The 21,126-nt window shown below is 45.0% G+C and overlaps 1 protein-coding gene across 2 annotated transcripts in view; it reads right to left on the reverse strand.

Annotated features, from left to right (window-relative positions):
- The window catches only part of INPP5F (inositol polyphosphate-5-phosphatase F), a 40,902-nt gene extending 30,347 nt beyond the window's left edge, over positions 1-10,555 (reverse strand). The window contains exon 1 of one of the 2 annotated variants that reach the window (XM_079978381.1): positions 10,400-10,555. In XM_079978381.1, coding sequence (XP_079834507.1) covers positions 10,400-10,496 — 97 coding nt within the window. In that variant the 5' untranslated portion in view covers positions 10,497-10,555. Of the gene's footprint in view, positions 1-2,496; positions 2,523-10,399 lie in introns of those variants that run through there. The other variant, XM_079978382.1, reaches the window with a different exon arrangement.
- Positions 10,556-21,126: the final 10,571 nt, after the last annotated feature.

Genomic DNA, 21,126 nt, shown 5'->3' on the forward strand with positions numbered 1-21,126 from the left:
CTCCTCTTCTGAGATCTTTGGGCTACTCTCAGCACAGCCTCAACTAAACACAGTTCAAATGCGTTCCTTCCTTCCTTCCCTCATTCCTAGACATGCATCACGGAGGCCTGCAGCGTAATTTCAAGGCACAGATCATCATAAGAACTTTAGGCACCTATGGTGATGAGTGGGGAAGACCCTCCTTAGTCTAAGAAAGAACAACTTTTCCAGGAGAAGACAAGGGTGCTTCTGAGGAGGCCGCTGGCCTAGCTTTCGGTACTGTCCTTAGGATCAGTGTGCATGTTAAGAGTGGTTTGACTAGCAAAACCTCTTTACAAAGATGTCTCCGGCGCAGGTGATGAGGTATGTTCTGGCACCAACTTGGCATGCTGCTGACACATGTGTGGAACACCACAATGTATCTGGAAGCAACATAACTCTTCTATCCTGGTAGATGGTGGCTACTTTATTGTAGTATGGCTTGGTCCTATCCTCCATGAATTTATATAGTCATTTAATCCAGCTGCAAGTTCCTTATCTTGTGGCAGCAAGTTCCTAAGTTAATTATTCTGTGTATGAATAAGGTCCTATTGCTTATCCTGAACAGATTATCAAATCATTTTCATGGCTGATCAAGTTATAATATTGTAGGAGGAAATCTATCCATTCTCTACATTCCCTCCACAGGCTTTTTTGAAATCAGCCTTCCCCAAACTTGTGCTCCACATTTTAAGGCATTCCCATATTTGAATACACAGCAGTTAACTTTCTACTACAGTTTATCATCCTGTAAAAGTAAGTCTCTGAAATAATTCAAGACACTGTACTTGGAAGTTAAAATATATAAATTAGAGCAACAAACATGTATTTGAAAACAATTATTTCAAGCTATTATTTTTTTGGGAAATACTGGGAACAGAAGATAGTGTTGACAAAGTTTTAGGATATCATGCTATAAATTAATGTCATTCCTAGATGCATGTAAGCACCAAGTGAGGTTGCCTTCACTGTTAAGATTTAAGCATCTTCAATATTCTATCTTCAATATCAAAAGTAGGTGCAAGGTCATTTTCTCTTAAGAGGGCTATTGTGCAACTCCATGCCCCAGGAACTGTGAGACAATCATAGGCCACTTTCATTTTTTTTTTAAATAAAATTTTTATTAATTTCCAAATTTTTAACATAGACAAAAACAACATAAAAACAACACACACAAAAAAAAATCATATTTTCTTTACCTTATTTCCATAACCCTCTTTTCCCGGACTTCCCCATACCTTCCCCTTTTTGCATCCTTAATTTTAAACCATTATTCAGCAACCCTTCTTAGCCAATTAAATATAAATTCATTCTCCTTTTCAAATCCAACCTAAAATTAAACACAATTTTGCCGCTGCAATTCTACGTCTTCCTTTCCCTCAGCATTTTAGCACTCCTCAATTTTATAATAATTCTTAAGATACATCTTAAACTTCTTCCAGTCTTCTTCCACAGTCTCTTTCTCTTGGTCACGGATTCTGCCGGTCATTTCTGCCAGTCCCACAATCATAGGCCACTTTCAGATGCAACAATATGCCAGATTCTCTGTCTGTGACGTGTACACTGCCAGATTTCTCACACTGCACTCCTCTACCTTGGCTCAAACATGATAAATAAAAGTGCCATTGGTTTCCCACTATATGCAAACCAAGGATTGTGGCTTGTTCCTCCCTTGCAATTCACAATCAACAATCCAATAACAAAACCATGGCTTCAGGTTGGATAGCAATTCTGGCTTGTTAGGGAGCAACAAATCATAATCCCTGGTACAGACATAATGGGAAATCAATGCTTCCTGGTTTGTTTATCCTGCTTGTGCTGGGGAGGAGTGCAGTGGGAGTTATCACTTCTCATTTCCAATAAACCAGCAAGTCTAGATTATAATTATGTGCAAACAGTAATAATTTAAAGTTGAGAGGGAAAACTAGCCAGTCATATCTTCCAGTACATGGTAATTTTTAGATCATAAAATGGGTTTGTCATCCTCAAATTCAGAATGTCTTTTCAGGATTCCTTCCTACCAACTTTTGCAAGTTGTTCTTTTGACATACAGCTTTGATGATGAGTAAGCATGACACAAATAAATTTGTACTTGCCTCAAAACAGATTCAGTCATCAAAGATGTAAGCTTCATAACAGCAAAAGCTGTACACCTGTCAGATTGCTAAAAAAAGAACCTCCCAATAAACAAAATAATATCAGGCACCTATATGCAATAAGCCATTTGGACTCTCACTTAAGCATAAGTAGGGTTTCTGACAATTATAACAGTAACCTTGCATGTTACTAAGCACAGTCATCATATATTCTTTCCTTACAGTTTTGCCAAACACTGTATTATCATTTAACACAGCACAAAAAGAGGGCTAGCAATACTTTTACAAATTCAGGCTTTTGGAGGCATGCAGAAGACAATACAGTATTAGTCCATAGATAAATATCCCCATCTGAACAGGTATATTAAGTTAAATCGATCACCTTTGTAAATCAGAGCCTTATACAGCAGTAACTATTGTCCTTCTCATCACACCCACTGAAAAGTCAGTCCACCAGGCATGCTGTTAGAGGGTCAAAGGATAAGGACTGTGAATATAGTAAAACACAATCAACAAAATGAGGGGGGTGGGAATCCAATACTAGGCCTGATGTCAGGGACACATACAAGAAGTCATGTGACTCAATGACACTGTGCCCAGCAATACCTTCAGGGAAATATATTAGTGGACAATTCTAGAAGAAGACATCACTTTGCACCCTATAGAAACTAAAGCTGCAATCCTATATGCTTCCCTGAGAGTAAGCCACAATGAATTTAGTGGGGCCTACTTTGGAGTAGGGACGCAGGTGGCGCTGTGGGTTAAAGCCTCAGCGCCTAGGACTTGCCGATCGAAAGGTCGGCGGTTCGAATCCCTGCGGCGGGGTGCACTCCCGCTGCTCGGTCCCAGCGCCTGCCAACCTAGCAGTTCGAAAGCACCTCCGGGTGCAAGTAGATAAATAGGGACCGCTTACCAGCGGGAAGGTAAACGGCGTTTCCGTGTGCGGCTCTGGCTCGCCAGAGCAGCGATGTCACGCTGGCCACGTGACCCGGAAGTGTCTCCGGACAGCGCTGGCCCCTGGCCTCTTAAGTGAGATGGGCGCACAACCCCAGAGTCTGTCAAGACTGGCCCGTACGGGCAGGGGTACCTTTACCTTTTTTTACTTTGGAGTAAGCATACATGGGACTGCACAGTGAGATCCATTCTACAAAGTCAGCAATATCTTAACAAAGTGCCATTTTAGACTACACACAAGGAAGGAAATTTTATCCTAATCCTATTCTCTCTCCAATGTGCAATTTTCAGCAAGGAAGGGAGGACTTTGACATGGCAGTGATTTAAGAATGTGATCACAGCCTGTAATATGAATTGGTACAGTTTAGGAGGAATTCTCCTAAACTGGTGTTTTTAAACATGTACACCAAGGTCTTGAGGTGGTGAGTGGTGTACACATTTAAAAACACAATACAACAGTATGATAAACAAATCCAGCTGCAAGTCAGGCAGAATGAAAAGAACCAAATGGGAATTAAACAGAAGCAAAAGCCTGGTTAAATAAATATGTTTTTAAGAAGGCACTGAAATAACATTAAAAATAGCTCCTGCCTAAGGTCAAAAGGCAGGGTATTCCATGAAAGCCTGCTTTTACAGAAAATGCTTCCGCATTAGTTGAACCTCTACTAGTTGTGGCACCAGAAAGCTGCTTTATACTGCCTGAGATTCGTTTGTCCATTAGCTCAGTACTGTCTACACTGACTGGCAGTGGCTTTTCAGGGTTTCAGATGGGAATCATTCCTGGCCTTGCCAGAAGATACCAGGGACTTCTGCATGTAAAGCAGATGCTCTAACACTGAGCTACAGCTCCATGAACCTTGCTCAGTAGCTTATTGGCAGCTGGTGCAATTCTTTAAGAACTAGTATAATGTGTGCACAGTTGGTACCCCAGTCAGCGCATGTTGCACCAGCCACAGCCTCCAAACCAGCCTCAAGGGCCACCTCACATAGAAGGCATTACACCAAAAAGGTAAAAGGACCCCTGACCGTTAGGTCCAGTCACAAACAACTCTGGGGTTGCGGCGCTCATCTCACTTTACTGGCTGGGGAAGCCGGCGTACAGCTTCCGGGTCATGTGGCCAGCATGACTAAGCTGCTTCTAGCAAACCAGAGCCGCACACAGAAACGCCGTTTACCTTCCTGCCGGAGTGGTACCTATTTATCTACTTGCACTATGACGTGCTTTCGAACTGCTAGGTTGGCAGGAGCAGGGACCGAGCATTGGGAGCTCACCCTGTCGTGGGGATTCGAACCACCAACCTTCTGATCGGCAAGCCCTAGGCTCTGTGGTTTAGACCACAGTGCCACCAGCATCCCTAGGCATTACAGTAGTTAGATAAAAAAGTTACCATGCATGAGTCACTGTGGAAAGGCTATGCCTGTGCAGGAACAGTCGCAGCCAGCATACCAGCCAAAGCTGACAAAAGGAATTCCAGTCACTGTTGCCACTTGGGCTTCCAGAAACAAAGATGACCCAGGAATACCCCCAAACTGGACACTGGCTCCTACAGAGTGCCTCTCACTCACATCCCACATACTTAGACCAAAAGGATGCTATGGTCAATGGTATCAGAATCTGCTGAGAGATCCAATAAAAGTAGCAGAACTGCACTCCCTCAAGGTCATCCATAAAAGTGGCCAAGACAGATTCTGTCCCAAAACAAAACCTGAACACAGACTGAAACAGGTGCAGACAATATTTTTCTTTCAAATTATGGCAGAGCAACTTAGTCATTGACAAAATGCTTAGAGCACCTCAACTTAGAAATGCTACGGGTAACAGTGGCAGTGAAAACAATGTTAAAATGGTGGAACTCACAGGAACATAAAAGCCTATATCGTACATGCATTACTATACGTCTATACTTGCACATGCATCATCTTGTAGATTATATAAGAAAAGAAGACTATATTTATGATTATAAGATTCACACAAACTCTTACAGCTGCCATTTTGTTTATGGATGGATGCAGCACACACATATGGCATCAAAGATACAGCAAACAAGAGACACTAACATATCCATTACCTTAATAGTCTAACTGTATTCTTCATACTAGGTATAGTATTCTCCTTGTGTTATGTGATTAGTACAGAATACTCAGTGGTTTACTTTTCATTCCAGGGTCAATCTCAGTGTGATCAATGCTAAGTTGTAATCAAATGCTGACTATATATATAGCTTAATACTCAGTAAGTACATGATTGTATGGGAGTAGCTCATATAGGACTACGTAATTTTACCTGTATTTGATTAGTAGTCTTTGTGATACCAGGATACATAACTTCATGAAACTGCAAATCAATGAGAACTGTTGGTTGCTAATTTCCCATGGCCAGCATGTTACTTTCTATATAATAAATGGGAAAGATACTCTAATTGCCATCTCACAAGACTAGTTCTTTGCAAAAGGGAGACAAAGAAAGATAATGAATGTATCCTTCAGCAGCTCCGCTATTCCTTTTTCAAAACATCATGTACTTTGATAAGCAACATAAAAGCATACAGGAAAAAATATTCCTTTGTTCTCATTCAAGAGTTCCACAAATCTGGCTAGCCAGCAAATATTGCTTCTGAAAAGAACCCTTCCAGGTACCATCCCAATGGTGAGGACAAGGTCTCATCTGACGCTATGCAGAGCTCAAGGTGACTGCAGTAGGTGGGCCATCGCTCTCTTTCCCAGATCTCAGTTGCAGAATGGAATGGTGACTTAACATTTGTGTTGCACTTCAGAAAACTGTTAAGTAGAACAGGGTTCTACATGTTTGCTCATCATGGCAAGTGTGAGGCTATCCTCTTTTGAGCATGAAAAGCCCCATACTTCCTCTCAATCTTAGAGCTGCAGGAGGGATGGGTAGGCAGGGATCATCCTCAAGCAAACCACACCCAGGACCTCAGAAACCTAAACTAAAAGGCTTTATCTCCCCAACTTTTACAGTACAAAGTCAGGAATGAGTGGAGGGGGTATCCTGGTGACAGCAAATTCTAGCTTACCCAAAAAGTGTAGGGTCTTGAAAAAGTATTGCTACTCTAGAGGTTCCCATAAAGGTCAGTGCAATGTCAGGAAAAGCCCCTTAGGCATGTAAGTGAAAAGATAATAGCTCAGTAGTGGAGCAAAGGTTTGTGTGAAGGTCCCAGGTTCAATCCCTAGTGTCTCCAGATAGTATCTGAAACTCTGGACAGACATTGCCAGTCAGTGTAGCAATATCTGGAGGAATCTTGACAACCACTCACCCTTATCATTCCACATCTTTTGGAAAAAAGAAGGACATTAGTAAGAACTTTGTCGAGGGGAGGGGTCAAGGAGAGGGGGGAAATAAATTAACATGTTTTTTGTCTGGTTGGATTTAAGATGCTGTGTGTGTGTGTGTGTGTGTGTGTGTGTGTGTTATAACAAAGATAGAACCCAATTTTGATTTTTGTCTCACTCACTTTTGATTTTTGCCTCAAGCACCAATGGAATGCAGCCTCTCACACACACACACACACACACACCCCAATCCCACCCCGGTTTCCACAAATGTATGCTGCTCTTGGGCTAAAAAAGGTTCTGCCACCCTTGCTCTAAAAAATGCACCGAGCAAACAAAATGCTATGACAATACTTTGGTATCATTCAATAGGTTCATTAGGGCACAAACTGAGCAAATCAAATAAGCGTTAACAAAACATGTGAAAAGACTGCAAGTGAAGCAAGAAATCACTTTACACATGAGCAATACAAAAACAAGTGCATAGTCATTTCCATATAAGCTATAGTTACACCCTCTAATGTCAAAAATTCCTTGCAAATCAGCGGTAAAGTCTCCCTATAGCAGCCTTACCCAAAGTTGTGCCACCACAATATTTTGGCTTACAACTTCCATTAGCCCCAGGTAGCACAGACGTATTGTGGAGTTTTAGCCCAAAACTTCTGGTGGGAACCAGGTTGGGGAAGGTTGTATTACAAACAAACACACACAACACAGCTACTTTGAATCTTTCTAAAGCATTCAAAAGCAAATGTTAAATTCCTACAATGTGCTAAACAAAGGAGAAACTACAACATACCAAGCACCATATTGCATTTGGAAGGTGGTGTCAGTGAACTGTAATTGATTCCACTTTAAAACATGAGACAACTTGAGTTACAATTATCTGAAGTACAGTGGTACCTCGGGTTAAGTACTTAATTCGTTCCGAAGGTCCGTTCTTAACCTGAAACTGTTCTTAACCTGAAGCACCACTTTAGCTAATGGGGTCTCCCGCTGCTGCCGCGCCACCGGAGCACGATTTCTGTTGTCATCCTGAAGCAAAGTTCTTAACCTGAAGCACTATTTCTGGGTTAGCGGAGTGTGTAACCTGAAGTGTATGTAACCTGAAGTGTATGTAACCCAAGGTACCACTGTATAGCACAGAAGAAGCAAAAAAAAAAAAATCCATTACCAGACATCTAACCTTTTAAGGCTTGCATGTTCTAAGAGCTCTAAATAAGAGGGGAGGGGCACTTTCATACTAAATCTGACATGCTCCTACTTACTCTTGGCAGGGTGAATTGCAGTGGGTTGGACTAGATGACCCTCACAGTCCCTTCCAACTCTATAATTCTATAATTCATTTGTTCTGCTTCCCCAGCCATCCTCCACCTTGTGTGCATCACCAGATGAGATCACCACCTTCCTACACACTTCCTTCTTCAGCAAGCTTATCCACCACCAACTGTCAAAAATTGGACCAGTATACAGTACTTTCATAAATCCCAGGTATATTCTCTACTCCACAAGGTGCTGCACTCCCATCAGCTTGCTTTTAAAAAATCTCTATCCTAGCTAACTCCAGCAAACCCTCAGCCCACACACTCCTTTCTCAATTTGGTTAAGCAAAATTTTAGCTCAGTCAGTGTAGCTCTTCACTGAACCATCTAAACAGCCTGCCCTTTCAAAAGTTTACAATGTGCCTCTTGTTTATTTATCTCTAAGTTTTCATACTCCACCCTTCCTCCAGACTGGAGCATAGGGCAGGCAGCTTACAACAAAATATAACAAAATATAAAATACAGAACCAAACAGAAAGGTTCCAAAGGCCTTCACAAACAAATGCATTTTTGCCTTTCATCTATATGTGTGTGCCTGTTGTATCTTAATTTGGGGAGAGTTCCATAAATGGAGTGATGCCACTGAGAATTCCCTGTCTCATGTCACTGTCTTGCTTGGCCCACTGGCTGGCAGGACTATAAGCCGGGACTCTTCAGTAGATCTTAAAGCTCAGGATGGCATGCATCAGGAAACATATTCTGACAAGAATGTAGGCCCCAGGTTGTTTAGACCTTGAATTGGGCTTGGTAACATACTGGCAGCCAGCACAATGCCTTCAGGATTGGTGCCATATGATCCTGTCAGACCGCACCCAACAACAACTGAGCTGCAACATTTTCAAGGGAAGTCTCACATAAAGGGCATTGCAGTAGTCTATACAGGAGGTTATTAGAGTGATGAAAACGAAGGACAAGCCTTCCTGGTTCAGGAACATCTACAGCTGGCAAATCAGCCGGAAGTGGGAATAGGCACCATCAAGGCTACTTTCACATCCAGTGACAGCTTGGAATCCAGAAGCACGCCCAGACTATGAACCTGCGCTTTCAAGGGGAGTGCTGCCCTATCCAAAACAGACCATATTCTTGAGCCTAAGAACCATGAACCCACAGCACCTTCATTTTGCTCTGATTCAGCTTCAGTTTATTGGATCTCATCCTGCCCATCATAGCCTTGAGACATTGGTTGAGCCCCTGTCATTTAAGAGGAATGGAGACAATACTGGGTATCAGTATACTGAAGTCCCTGCACTCCCAATATTCAAATGACACCTCCCAGTAGTTAAACAGCACCAAGGACAAAACAAAAACATGTGGTACCCCACAGCAAAAATATCATGGGGACAAGCAAAAGTCTCCCAATGCTGTTTTCTCTGACAGAATAAGAATGGAACTACTGCAGTATAGTGCCCAATTCATGGTCACTCTACAATATCATGGTCTGTGATATCAAAAGCTATGGAGGGTTTGGTGAGAATAAACAGGGTAGCATGCCCCCATCTTCTCTCTTCCAGTAATGCATACTCCGCAAGGTAAACTCAATGTCATACTCAGGTCAGAAGCCAGACTGGGCTGGGTCTAGAAAATCGGTTTCATCCAATAACAAGTGCAATTGAACACCACCCACCTTGATCGCCTTGCCTTAAAAAAATGAAATATTTGCATCAGTTGTCCAGTACCTCTGGATCCAGAGAGGGCCTTAAGGACCATTTGCACCACCACCACTTTTAATGTGGTGGGCATCAGCCCCTCTTACAATGAGGCATTAGTCACTGTCTGACCCACCCAGACATTTAAAAAGGCAGGTAATACACTGGTCTGGGATACACAAGCCACAAAGAAATCTCCATATGCTTTAATCCACAGACAGCCGGGCACAGCAAGCCACAGGATACATCCTGAGGGCGACAGAATAACTCCATGCAGTGCAAGGGCATGCAAAACTGGTGAAACTCTACCATCTTGGGAGGGCGGGGAGGGGGTGTGTTGCTTTCCGTGGGTCAGACCTATGGTTGGGCACGGATTCCCTACTAACTTACATTGTAAAACACTCCGTATACTTAAGAGTGCCTTTGGGCTTCCAGGAAAAGAAATTCAAACCTACACAAATCAGGCCACGAAGAGTTCACTGTTTGCTCTGAGTCACCGACTTTATAGGTGAGGAAAGGAAGAACTATTATAGATATCGTTCGTTTGCGAGCATATTGTGGGGGGAGGGGAGGGATTGTGCGTGTTCTTATTTGCAAGCCGCTTCGAGTCAGGCAGGAGGTGGTGCAAATAATGAAAGCCACAACCTCCCAAAGGTAAAAGTGGTCACCAAGCGGGTGGATCCGATGTCAAGAGTCGCCTCTTTTCCCTGCCCCGCTGTCCACAATTCCCTCTTTCCTCCCGGCCTGTCATACACACACACACACACACACACACACACACACACCCGCCTCCGGCAGGAGGACCCCTCACCTTCGGCCGCCTGCCTCCCTGTGTCCCTCCACCTGGCGCCTCCCGCTCACCTGAGCGTGCGCCCAGCATCTCCCCCCGCCCGCCCGCCCGCCGCCCTTGGGCGACCCGGACTCAGAGTTCCCTCCGCCCGGCCGACCTTAAGTCTTCTCCTCCCCTGAGGAGAATTGCTACTCCGAAGACTGAAGCCCCTCGGGCGGCGGCGGCGGCGGCGGCGGCGGCGCGTCCCTTTCCTTGCCCAGCCTGCCAGTCCCCGCGACTCACCGGGACGCAGCTGGAGGCTGCCGTCGGCGCGGCTGCACCACAGCGCCCGCTCCCCTTGCTGCAGGATGTAGTGGTCCTTGGCTTGGAAAAGCTCCATGCTGGGGGCGAGAAGAGCGCCGAGCGGGGAGGAAGGGAGGGCGGCGACCAGGGGCAGCGGCCTCGCCTCCCCTCAGCCCGCCGCCGGATTTCCGAGGCGCGGCGCGGCCACAGAAGCCGAGCGAGCCCTCCAAATTCCAAGAGGAGTGACGGGAGCGCGCTCCCGCCCGCCGCACCACATCCGCCGCCTGGAGGCTGGGCCCGCCTCCTTCGGCTGTTGCCGCCCCTGTCGGCGCCCGGCGCTCAGGCCGGGAGGGTTCCGGCGCGCGAGGGGGAGAGAGAGCCCCGCTGGACACGTGACTCCCGCCGCCAGGCCCTTCTTTGTGGTTGTTTTTATCCTGGAGATAAGCAGCGACGCTGCTTCGGCAGAGACAGGCGCCCGCGCTGGCCTAGGAAAAGACACAGATCTGTGCCGAGAGAGAGGGGTGGACCGGCGAGGAGGCTGTGCTGCTGACACTCCTGTTCGCCAGGCGTGTATACATAGTATACGAAAGGCCGGTGCTGTCTGCCACTCATCCAGAACGAAAGCATCGTTGTTTTTTGCTTGCTTTTCTTCTTTCACTAGCTCTTTTAGGACGTGGAGTCCACAGAGGGGGGGAAAGGTCATCAAATCATAGGATTGTAGAGTTGGAAGGGGCCACAAGGGTCATCGTTATCTCCTTTCTTGAAGCCATTGGAGCAGGAGGAAACGAGCTTGCTCCATCTTCCATGTGGCAGCAACTTGATGATTGCTTTCATATCTCCTCTCAAGTCTCTCCCACCCCCAGGCTAAACATACCCAACTCAACCTTTCCTCCAAGACTTGGTTTCTAGACCCTTGGTCCTCCTAGTGGTGCAGCGATAAAACTACTAGCACATTTGCAAAGCTAAACGAGCTGGTATGCTTTCAAATTAGATGGCAGACCCTGTGTTGAGATTCCTGAATTACATGGGGCTGAAGTAGGTGGCCCTTAGGGTCTCTTGCAACTCTACAGTTCTGTGGTCAACTTGGTTGCCCTCCTCTGCACATGTCAATATCCTTCTTGAATGGTGGTGCCTAGAACTGGACACAGGACTCCAGGTGTGGTCTGACCGAGGCAGAATAGAGCGGTACTATTACATTTGTTGATCTGGACACTATACTTCACTAGAATTAGCCTTCAGTGCAGGAATCACAACTAGATAATACATGACAGGCAGTGATCCATAGAATCATAGAATCATAGAGTTGGAAGAGACCACAAGGGCCATTGAGTCCAACCCCCTGCCAAGCAGGAAACACCATCAGAGCACTCCTGACATATGGTTGTCAAGCCTCTGCTTAAAGACCTCCAAAGAAGGAGACTCCACCACACTCCTTGGCAGCAAATTCCACTGTCGAACAGCTCTTACTGTCAGGAAGTTCTTCCTAATGTTTAGGTGGAATCTTTTTTCTTGTAGTTTGGATCCATTGCTCCGTGTCCGCTTCTCTGGAGCAGCAGAAAACAACCTTTCTCCCTCCTCTATGTGACATCCTTTTATATATTTGAACATGGCTATCATATCACCCCTTAACCTCCTCTTCTCCAGGCTAAACATGCCCAGCTCCCTTAGCCGTTCCTCATAAGGCATCGTTTCCAGGCCTTTGACCATTTTGGTTGCCCTCCTCTGGACATGTTCCAGTTTGTCAGTGTCCTTGAACCGTGGTGCCCAGAACTGGACACAGTACTCCAGGTGAGGTCTGACCAGAGCAGGATACAGTGGCACTATTACTTCCCTTGATCTAGATGCTATACTCCTATAGATGCAGCCCAGAATTGCATTGGCTTTTTTAGCTGCTGCGTCACACTGTTGGCTAATCACCAGAGCAAAATTCTATACATATTTGAATACTCAGTGGGACTTACTTCCAAATTAAGATACATAGGATTGCATTGCACATTTAGGTCAATATAAATTTGGCTTCTGCTTTGGTTTGCTACTGTCAGAATAAAAGATACATACTTGTTTTGTACCTAGGAAAATATGACAGAATTCTGCCTTACACGAAGTCAGACCATTGTTCAATCTATCTCACTATGGTCTGTCTTCACACTGACTGACAGCAGCTTTCCAACTCTTTTCAGACAGCAGGTCTTTCCCAGATCTACCTAGAGATACCAGGGATTGAACCTATATTTATTAGCAGAACAGGGTCTTTGAGCCATATGCATGAACTGGGTGGCATGCTTGTAAATCCCAGTAATTTAAAATGTAGGTCATCTATTCAGATCATGCACTTATTTATCTTTCAATAATATAATCTATTTACCAAATTATATTTTCTGTGGCATATCAGATGGGCGTTCAATGAAATGAAATAACTGAGATTGCCTTGTGGTTGGTAATGAAAGGCTTCTCATTGAAAGAACCATTCCAAACCCTACATATACAGATAAAAAATAATCTGAAGCTCTTCTTACCATCAATTAATCACATTAATAGAGCAGCAAATTGATCATGCATTTGTTAAATGTGTATTCCCTTCAAACTCGACTATTATATGATTCTATAAGTTGTTAGAAGACATACTTTAAATGGCAGTGAGGCTGAACCCCTGTATAACACACAGTTCCCTATCTCCAATTGTGGTTTTGCCTCAGTGGTAAGCACTTCTAGTCAAACAAGTCAGGGTACCCAAATTTCATTGAAGCACCTACCTACTGCCACCATTGATAAGACTCTGATATGTTCCAGAGCATAAGAAACAGTTTTTGGAGGGCAGAAGACTTGCATGGAAAAAGCACTTTCTACTTAGGCAAAGTCACCATTGGAGGCAACCCATTATTGTTGCTTTATTTTAATAATCTAGATTTAATTATTTAGATTTCAGTGTTAAAAATGTTCATACTTGAACTTTAAAACATACCCTGAAGAATTTGCATAAAATGTCCAAGTTTATACTAGTTGCAAGATTTATAATTCTGAAGCACACTAAAAAGAGAGAGGTGTGTTTTGTTTCATTTTTAAGAGAATTGTTTTGTTTGGAAGGAAAATGCCGAGAGCCATGCAGCCCTATCTGTCATCTTAATATTTCATAAGATAAAAAATTATACCAAGGCAGAACCATTTCACTTTCATTAAAAATCGGTGCCTCAACAAGATTATAGCCAGAAGAATCTAAGGAAGCAATATTTACAATAATGTCAAGAAAGTCAACATTTATTATTGCTACTTTGAAAAGAAGCTTTCTTTTGCCAAATGGCTTCTTTTTCTCATGTCTATTTATTTTCCATACAAATAGCATATATTTAAAAATCCCCATTTGTAATATGAGAGTTGAATGAACATGCTTGGTTAGAGATTATTATGGGCTTGTTGCTCATTCTTCCTCTGATGGTTCTCTCTCATTCCATTACCTAACATCTTCCTTTAAACCCTCATATTAAATGTCTGAGCCAACATGTCTGCCTTCAATGTCACATCATGCCCTTGCAGTGCTGGAAAACATGGTGGTTGTTTTGGTACATTGGCTGGTAGGGTGGATACATCCTCACAAATTGATTTGTGTAGGAAATGTAATTATTTTTGTTGTTTCATTCTAATTACCCCCCTTTCATTTTTATCATCTTGCAAAGGTTTCTTTTACTCCTCTCCCATCTTTGTTTTATTTTCGTTCTAACTCATGTAACCCTTCTTATCTCTTGACAGGAAACAATCTTCAATCTATCTTTCTCTCTCGCTGAGCAAGGACAGGTGAAGGATATTTTCCTACTGCAGCTGGGGTAGAAGATAGATCTGAGGATTAAACATTTATTTCTGATACCTGAAAAAAAAAGTGGTGATGATTCTCAGAGGATTCTCGTAGAGTTACATCTCATGGGCGAAGCTGTCATCTGAATCTAAATTCTGTCAACCAAATGTTTAGCACAGTCCTCTGCATGCTTATACATGTAATGTGCACACAGCCAAGAACAAAGCTTATTTTGATCTTCTCTCATCTAATTCATTGTGCTGATTCCTGCACACAGAGACTAAACATCACAGTATTTGGTCTCTTGCACTGTGTTCTTCTTGAATTGACAACTAGACGGATTTCATGGTCCTGACAGCAGTAGAATTGAGTTTTACATTTTTTCCCCCAGATTCATTGGCAGCTGCTGGCCAATAGGAAATGTGTGGGCTGATGAAATACCAGCAATGCTGAAGGCAGGGCATGCACTTCCTCCCTCTGACAACTTGTATGCTGTCTTATTACTTGTACCTTCAGTTTCAAATTCTGCTGGATAGGAGTACATTGTTTAGCTGTACAGTAGCTACAACAGATTAAGTATTATTCTGAATACCCACACTGGGTCCCTTTCAAGCCTGTGGTTTTGTATCTCTAAAATGGGATTCTTGCTGCTTTAGTGGAAGACGCTGCTTAAGTGGTCAAATCTGGGGCCTTAAGCCAAGTCATAGAATCATAGTTAGAGGTGACCACGAGGATCATCTAGTCCAGCCCTCTGCAATGCAGGAATCTTTCACCCAATGTGGGCCTGTTAAGCATTTATTGGTGTGACAATAAAGGTAAAGGACCCCTGGACGGTTATGTCCAGTCAAAGGTGACTATGGGGTGCAGCGCTCATCTCGCTTTCAGGCTAAAGGAGCCGGCGTTTGTCCACAGACAGCTTTTCTGGTCATGTGGCCAGCATGACTAAACCGCTTCTGGCACAACAGGATACAGTGACGGAAACCAGAGCACACAGAAATGCTGTTTACCTTCCCGCCACAGTGGTACCTATTTACTTCCACTGGTGTGCTTTTGAACTGCTAGGTTGGCAGGAGCTGGGACAGAGCAACGGGAGCTCACCCCATCGCGAGGATTCGAACCGCCGAGCTGATCGGCAAGCCCAAGAGGCTCAATGGTTTAGACCACATCACCACTCATGTCCCTAACTAGTGTGACTAATGAGCTGGTGAAGGACAGGTGTGTTGCCTAGAAACAACTAGCTAGTGATGCTTTCAGCCCCCTCACCTGGCTGGAGGCAATGTCATGGTGAGTGCAAGAGAACAATAGTGGGGGGGCCAGTCTTAGCGTGGAAGACACAGAGGCTTGCTCTCTGTGCTGAGTCCAAAGTGGGGAGGGGGGTACAAGTCTGTTAATGCTGTGAGCCTTTCCATTTTATGGTCCATCTTTCCAGTGACTTTCATTCAAAGGAAACCAAACCAGAGCTATGTGCTAAAATCTCTCACCACTTGGGATGCACGTAGTCTTATGAAGTTTCAGCTAACTGGAGAACTTTGGAGATATATTTTAATATGTTATAGTTACCTACATGGCACCGTAGAGTTTTCTCTTTACAGAGTAACAAGTAAAAAGGTAGGTCTTTGTCCCCCATCCCCCCAAGTACCTTACAAATGTTAACAGTGGGACAGAGTACAAACGCAAAAACCACTTCTGGGTTGTGTGGGTGCAGTTGGATCTTCCTGGCCCAAGTGGTTGCATTGTATTTATGTATTCAAATGCTAAGATAATCAATATTGTACAGTAAAAGCCTGAATATTTTATCATGTGCTTAGAAGGATGGTGCTTGTGAGACGTGTAAGGAACAATAAATGCAGCTGCAATGTAGTTTTGCTCCGGGATTGGGAATAATAAACACTTCCAAATTAATCTCTCAAAGAGAAGAAAGAGCTCGTTTTAAAAGTACTGCTGTTCTTCAAAGAAGTGCCATGGTCAGATCACTTCCTGGTGCAACTGGACTTCTCCGCGACCCTTCCCCTCTGCAGGGAGGTGGGACCGATTCGGATGGTCCGCCCCCGCCACTTAATGGATCCAAATGGTTTCCAGAGAGTGGTAGGGGATGCTTTATCCCATGTTGATGGCCTTTCAGCGGATTCCCTGGTGGCCCGCTGGAATGTGGAGTTAACCAGGGCTATTGACTGTTTGGCTCCGAAGCGCCCTCTCCGATTGCATGGAGCCCGGAGAGCCCCGTGGTTTTCCACGGATCTGAGGGCAATGAAACAATCGTTGAGACGGCTAGAGCACCGGTGGCGGATAACTCATTCTGAAGCTGACCGGACACAGGTTAGAGCTCAATGTCGAGCCTACCAAGTGGCGGTAGCGACGGCGAAGAAGACTTTCTTCACCACCTCTATTGCATCTGCAGAAAACAGCAGCAGGAGACTTTTTCAGGTGGTCCGCAATTTAGCGGAACCACCTGCTACATCGGGGCCCAGTACGGGCCACATGATCTCCTGCAATGATTTTGCAAAGTTTTTTGCAGATAAAGTTGCTCAGATTCGGGAAGAGGTAGATGCCACCGTGGGAGCAGGGCCGGGGCGGGAGAGTGCTAGAGTCCTGTCTAGTCAAATTGCATGGGATCAATTCCAATCTGTTACCTCCGAGGATGTGGACAGGCTGCTTGAACGAGTGAAACCAACCACCTGTCTCCTTGATCCTTGCCCATCCTGGCTTATAAAAGCTAGCCGGGAAGGACTGGGTGATGGGCTTCGTGGGGTGGTGAATGCTTCCCTCCGTGAGGGAGCCTTCCCAGACCCGCTGAAAGAGGCGGTTATCAAACCACTTCTTAAAAAACCATCTTTAGATGCGGCCACGATGGCCAACTATTGCCCAGTCTCAAATCTTCCATTCTTGGGCAAGGTGATTGAGCGAGTGGTTGCTGAACAACTCCAGGCACACCTGGAAGAAGCGGACCATTTGGATCCCTTCCAGTCGGGATTCAGGCCTCATCATGGGACTGAAACTGCCTTGGTTGCACTGGTTGATGATCTCCGGCGGGCTAGGGACAAAGGTGAGAGCTGTTTCTTAGTTCTGCTGGATCTCTCAGCGGCGTTTGATACCATCGACCATAACATCCTTCTGGACCGTCTTGAGGGGCTGGGAGCTAGGGGCACTGTCATACAGTGGTTCCGCTCCTTCCTCCTGGGCCGTGATCAGAAAGTGGTGGTAGGAGATGAGTGTTCAGACCCCTGGGCTCTCACTTGTGGGGTGCCTCAGGGTTCTGTCCTCTCCCCCATGCTTTTCAACATCTACATGCAGCCGCTGGGAGAGATCATCAGGGGGTTTGGGCTGGGTGTTCATCAGTATGCGGATGATACCCAGCTCTACCTCTTTCAAATCAGAACCAGTGAAGGCGGTGACGGTCCTGTGTGAGTGTCTGGAGGCGGTTGGAGGATGGATGGCGGCTAACAGATTGAGATTGAATCCTGACAAGACAGAAGTACTGTTTCTGGGGGACAGGAGGCGGGCAGGTGTGGAGGACTCCCTGGTCCTGAATGGGGTAACTGTGCCCCTGAAGGACCAGGTGCGCAGCCTGGGAGTCATTTTGGACTCACAGCTGTCCATAGAGGCACAGGTTAAATCCGTGTCCAGGGCAGCTGTGTACCAGCTCCATCTGGTACGCAGGCTGAGACCCTATCTGCCTGTGGACTGCCTCGCCAGAGTGGTGCATGCTCTGGTTATCTCCCGCTTGGACTACTGCAATGCACTCTACGTGGGGCTACCTTTGAAGGTGACCCGGAAACTACAACTAATCCAGAACGCAGCAGCCAGACTGGTGACAGGGAGCGGCCGCCAAGACCATATAACACCGGTCTTGAAAGACCTACATTGGCTCCCAGTACGTTTCCGAGCACAATTCAAAGTGTTGGTGCTGACCTTTAAAGCCCTAAACGGTCTCGGTCCAGTATACCTGAAGGAGCGTCTCCACCCCCATCATTCTACCCGGACACTGAGGTCCAGCACCGAGGGCCTTCTGGCGGTTCCCTCATTGCGAGAAGCCAAGTTACAGGGAACCAGGCAGAGGGCCTTCTCGGTAGTGGCGCCCTCCCTGTGGAATACCCTCCCACCAGATGTCAAAGAGAACAACAACTACCAGACTTTTAGAAGACATCTGAAGGCAGCCCTGTTTAGGGATGCTTTTAATGTTTGATGTATTGCAGTATTTTAATATTCTTTTGGAAGCCGCCCAGAGTGGCTGGGGAGGCCAACCAGATGGGCGGGGTATAAATAATAAATTATTATTATTATTATTATTATTATTATTATTATTATTATTATTCAGTATGAATGGGCAGGTTCCAGGATCCATCCATGAGCTACAGGCAGTTTGTGAAATATCTTCAAGCTGCTGGCAGTGTTTATCAGTTGGCACACTGACCATGTGCAGCCCATGTTGTCTTCTCAGGCACTGGATAAATCTTAAGAACATCTGCAAATAAACTTATGGTGACATTTGAGAATAAATGCATGCTAACTTTCTGGTAAGATTTCAGATGTAGGTAGGTGTAGTTGCAGCATTTGATTGTCGCATGACAAAAGAACAAGTATCGCTGGTTCATCTTCCATGCACCTCCTGACATTTCCCTGTTGGTTTGAGGATGCGAACATGAATTTGTAAGGTCAGGACGATATGAACACACCAACCAATAATAAAACCTTTTTGTTAGGTCTTCATTAAAATGAATGATCTTACTGTGAAACAATGATACTATGTTGATGAGCTTCCGCTACCTGTCTAGGATCACATATCCCAATCTCTTTAATTGAGCACTTAACCGCCTTATTAACTTTTTGATTTTAATCACTTGAGAAGGATAGCAGCTATCTCCTTTTTAAAGATAATTAAGTACATCCTAATCTAGCGATAGCTCTCTTGTAATGTTGTAGCTGCAAAACTGCATCTGTAATCCTGCTGTGGCAGAAGTCCAACAGGTAGGGCTTTTCCTAAATGTGTGGAAAGGAGATAAACCTAGTGTGTGGTTGTGAGAAATAAATAAGTAAAATCATTTTTTGCTCTGGGGAACTTAAAAGTACTGTTAACACACACTCTACTTCTCCAAGCAGTGACACAGGGAGTACAGTGATTAACCGATGTTTGGTGTACCGTTTAGAAGAAGGCCACCAGAGGTTTATTGATGTTTTGTAATATTGGTGCTTATTTACAAATCTGCAGGTGGGGATGCAGCTTATGCACTCCCAACAGAAAGGCAAAGTCCACAACAGATCTCTAGTGGGACAGCTAGCACCCTGAAATGTTTCCAGAACCCCCAAACTCAGCTCTCTTCACTGTTTCTAGCCCTATTAAGATGTCCTCTTCAGGAATACATGAAGTAACCTCTCTCCCTAGTCTTTGTGCAATGAGCACAAGTATCTGAACTGATGGAGCTTTAGCGTGACTGCAGTCTTATCCTTTTGCACAGGCAATTAGTCCCCTCCCCTTGGTTAGTGGTGGTGTCCTTTTGTCAAAATGGCTGTCTCAGAACAATCTCAAAAAGATGCCATATCACAGCCTAACATTCTCCGGATACTGTTGGACCCAACTCCCATTCTCCTGGACCATTGGGGCTGATGGGAGTTATAGTTCCAAACATGTATACATGAAGGAGTGTCTCCACCACCATCGTTCAGCCCGGACACTGAGATCCAGTGCAGAGGGCCTTCTGGCGGTTCCCTCATTGTGAGAAGTGAGGTTACAGGGAACCAGACAGAGGGCCTTCTCAGTAGTGGCGCCCACCCTGTGGAAAGCCCTCCTTTCAGATGTGAAGGAAATAAGCAGCTATCTTATCTTTAAAAGACATCTGAAGGCAGCCCTGTTTAGGGAATATTTAATGCTGTATTGTTTTTAACATTTGATTGGGAGCCGCCCAGAGTGGCTGGGGAAACTCAGCCAGATGGGCGGGGTATAAATAATAAATTGTTATTGTTATTGTGTGGAGTGCGCCAGTTTGGTGAACACTGCTGTATGAAGAAGCAAACTGCTAACTATTTAAGCTCCCATGGCAACCTTGGTTTCCCTAACAAAAGACATTTGCTAGATTAACCTGTCCAGCAGGTTTGCCCATTATCCCTTTCCTGTCCCTCCCCCCTCCATCTTACAACTGTGCACACCCACAAAATAGGCTGCCTGCTGTGTCCTGCCGCATGAGTCACTCCTTTCGGCTAGTCTCACTCCAATAAAGAGGCACACCTGGAACAGTGACTCAACGTCCACACTCAAGGGGTTGTTGTTGCTGGGCTTACAACATGATAATCTAGAAGTGAATGAAACGCACATCTAATTTTAATTCAAGGTGGGGAGAGAATATGCCTGCAGCTATCAGAGGGACTTGGGTTGGTTGGGTTCCTTCTGAGTTCAGTCCAGGTGATGGGAATGAATTGGCCTTGGTTGCCCTGACCTTTATCAGGAGAAAGCAGAGGCATGCAACCCTCCTATTCTTAACTGATCTCTCCATTATACCACTGACCATGGTATCCATCTGCCACATCTTAGCAGGATAGGAAACGGAGGCACTGTTTTACTGTGGTTCTGATCCTATCTCCAGGGTCAGTTTCAGAAAATAGCATTGGATGGTGGTCATTTGGCTCCCTGGCCGTTGTGCTGTGAGGTGCCACAGGATACCATCCTGTCCGCAGTGCTGTTTAACATCTACATGACATGGTTGGGAGCAGCTAACAGGAAATTTGGGGCGAGGTGTCATCAGTATGCTGATGATACCCAGCTCTATTTCTCTGTGAAATCTGACACAAGGGAAGCCATGCAAGCCTTGGACCAGTGCCTGGACTTGGTGGTAGACTGGAGAAAGGCCAACAAACTGACTCTGAATCCTGGCAAGACGGAGGCACTGCAAGAGGGTTGTTTCCAAATCTAGATACTTGGAAAATTGCCTCCTTTGGGTAGGGTGAAAGA

Source organism: Podarcis cretensis (assembly GCF_951804945.1).
Source record: "Podarcis cretensis genome assembly, chromosome: 5".
Taxonomy (NCBI): Eukaryota; Metazoa; Chordata; class Lepidosauria; order Squamata; family Lacertidae; genus Podarcis; species Podarcis cretensis.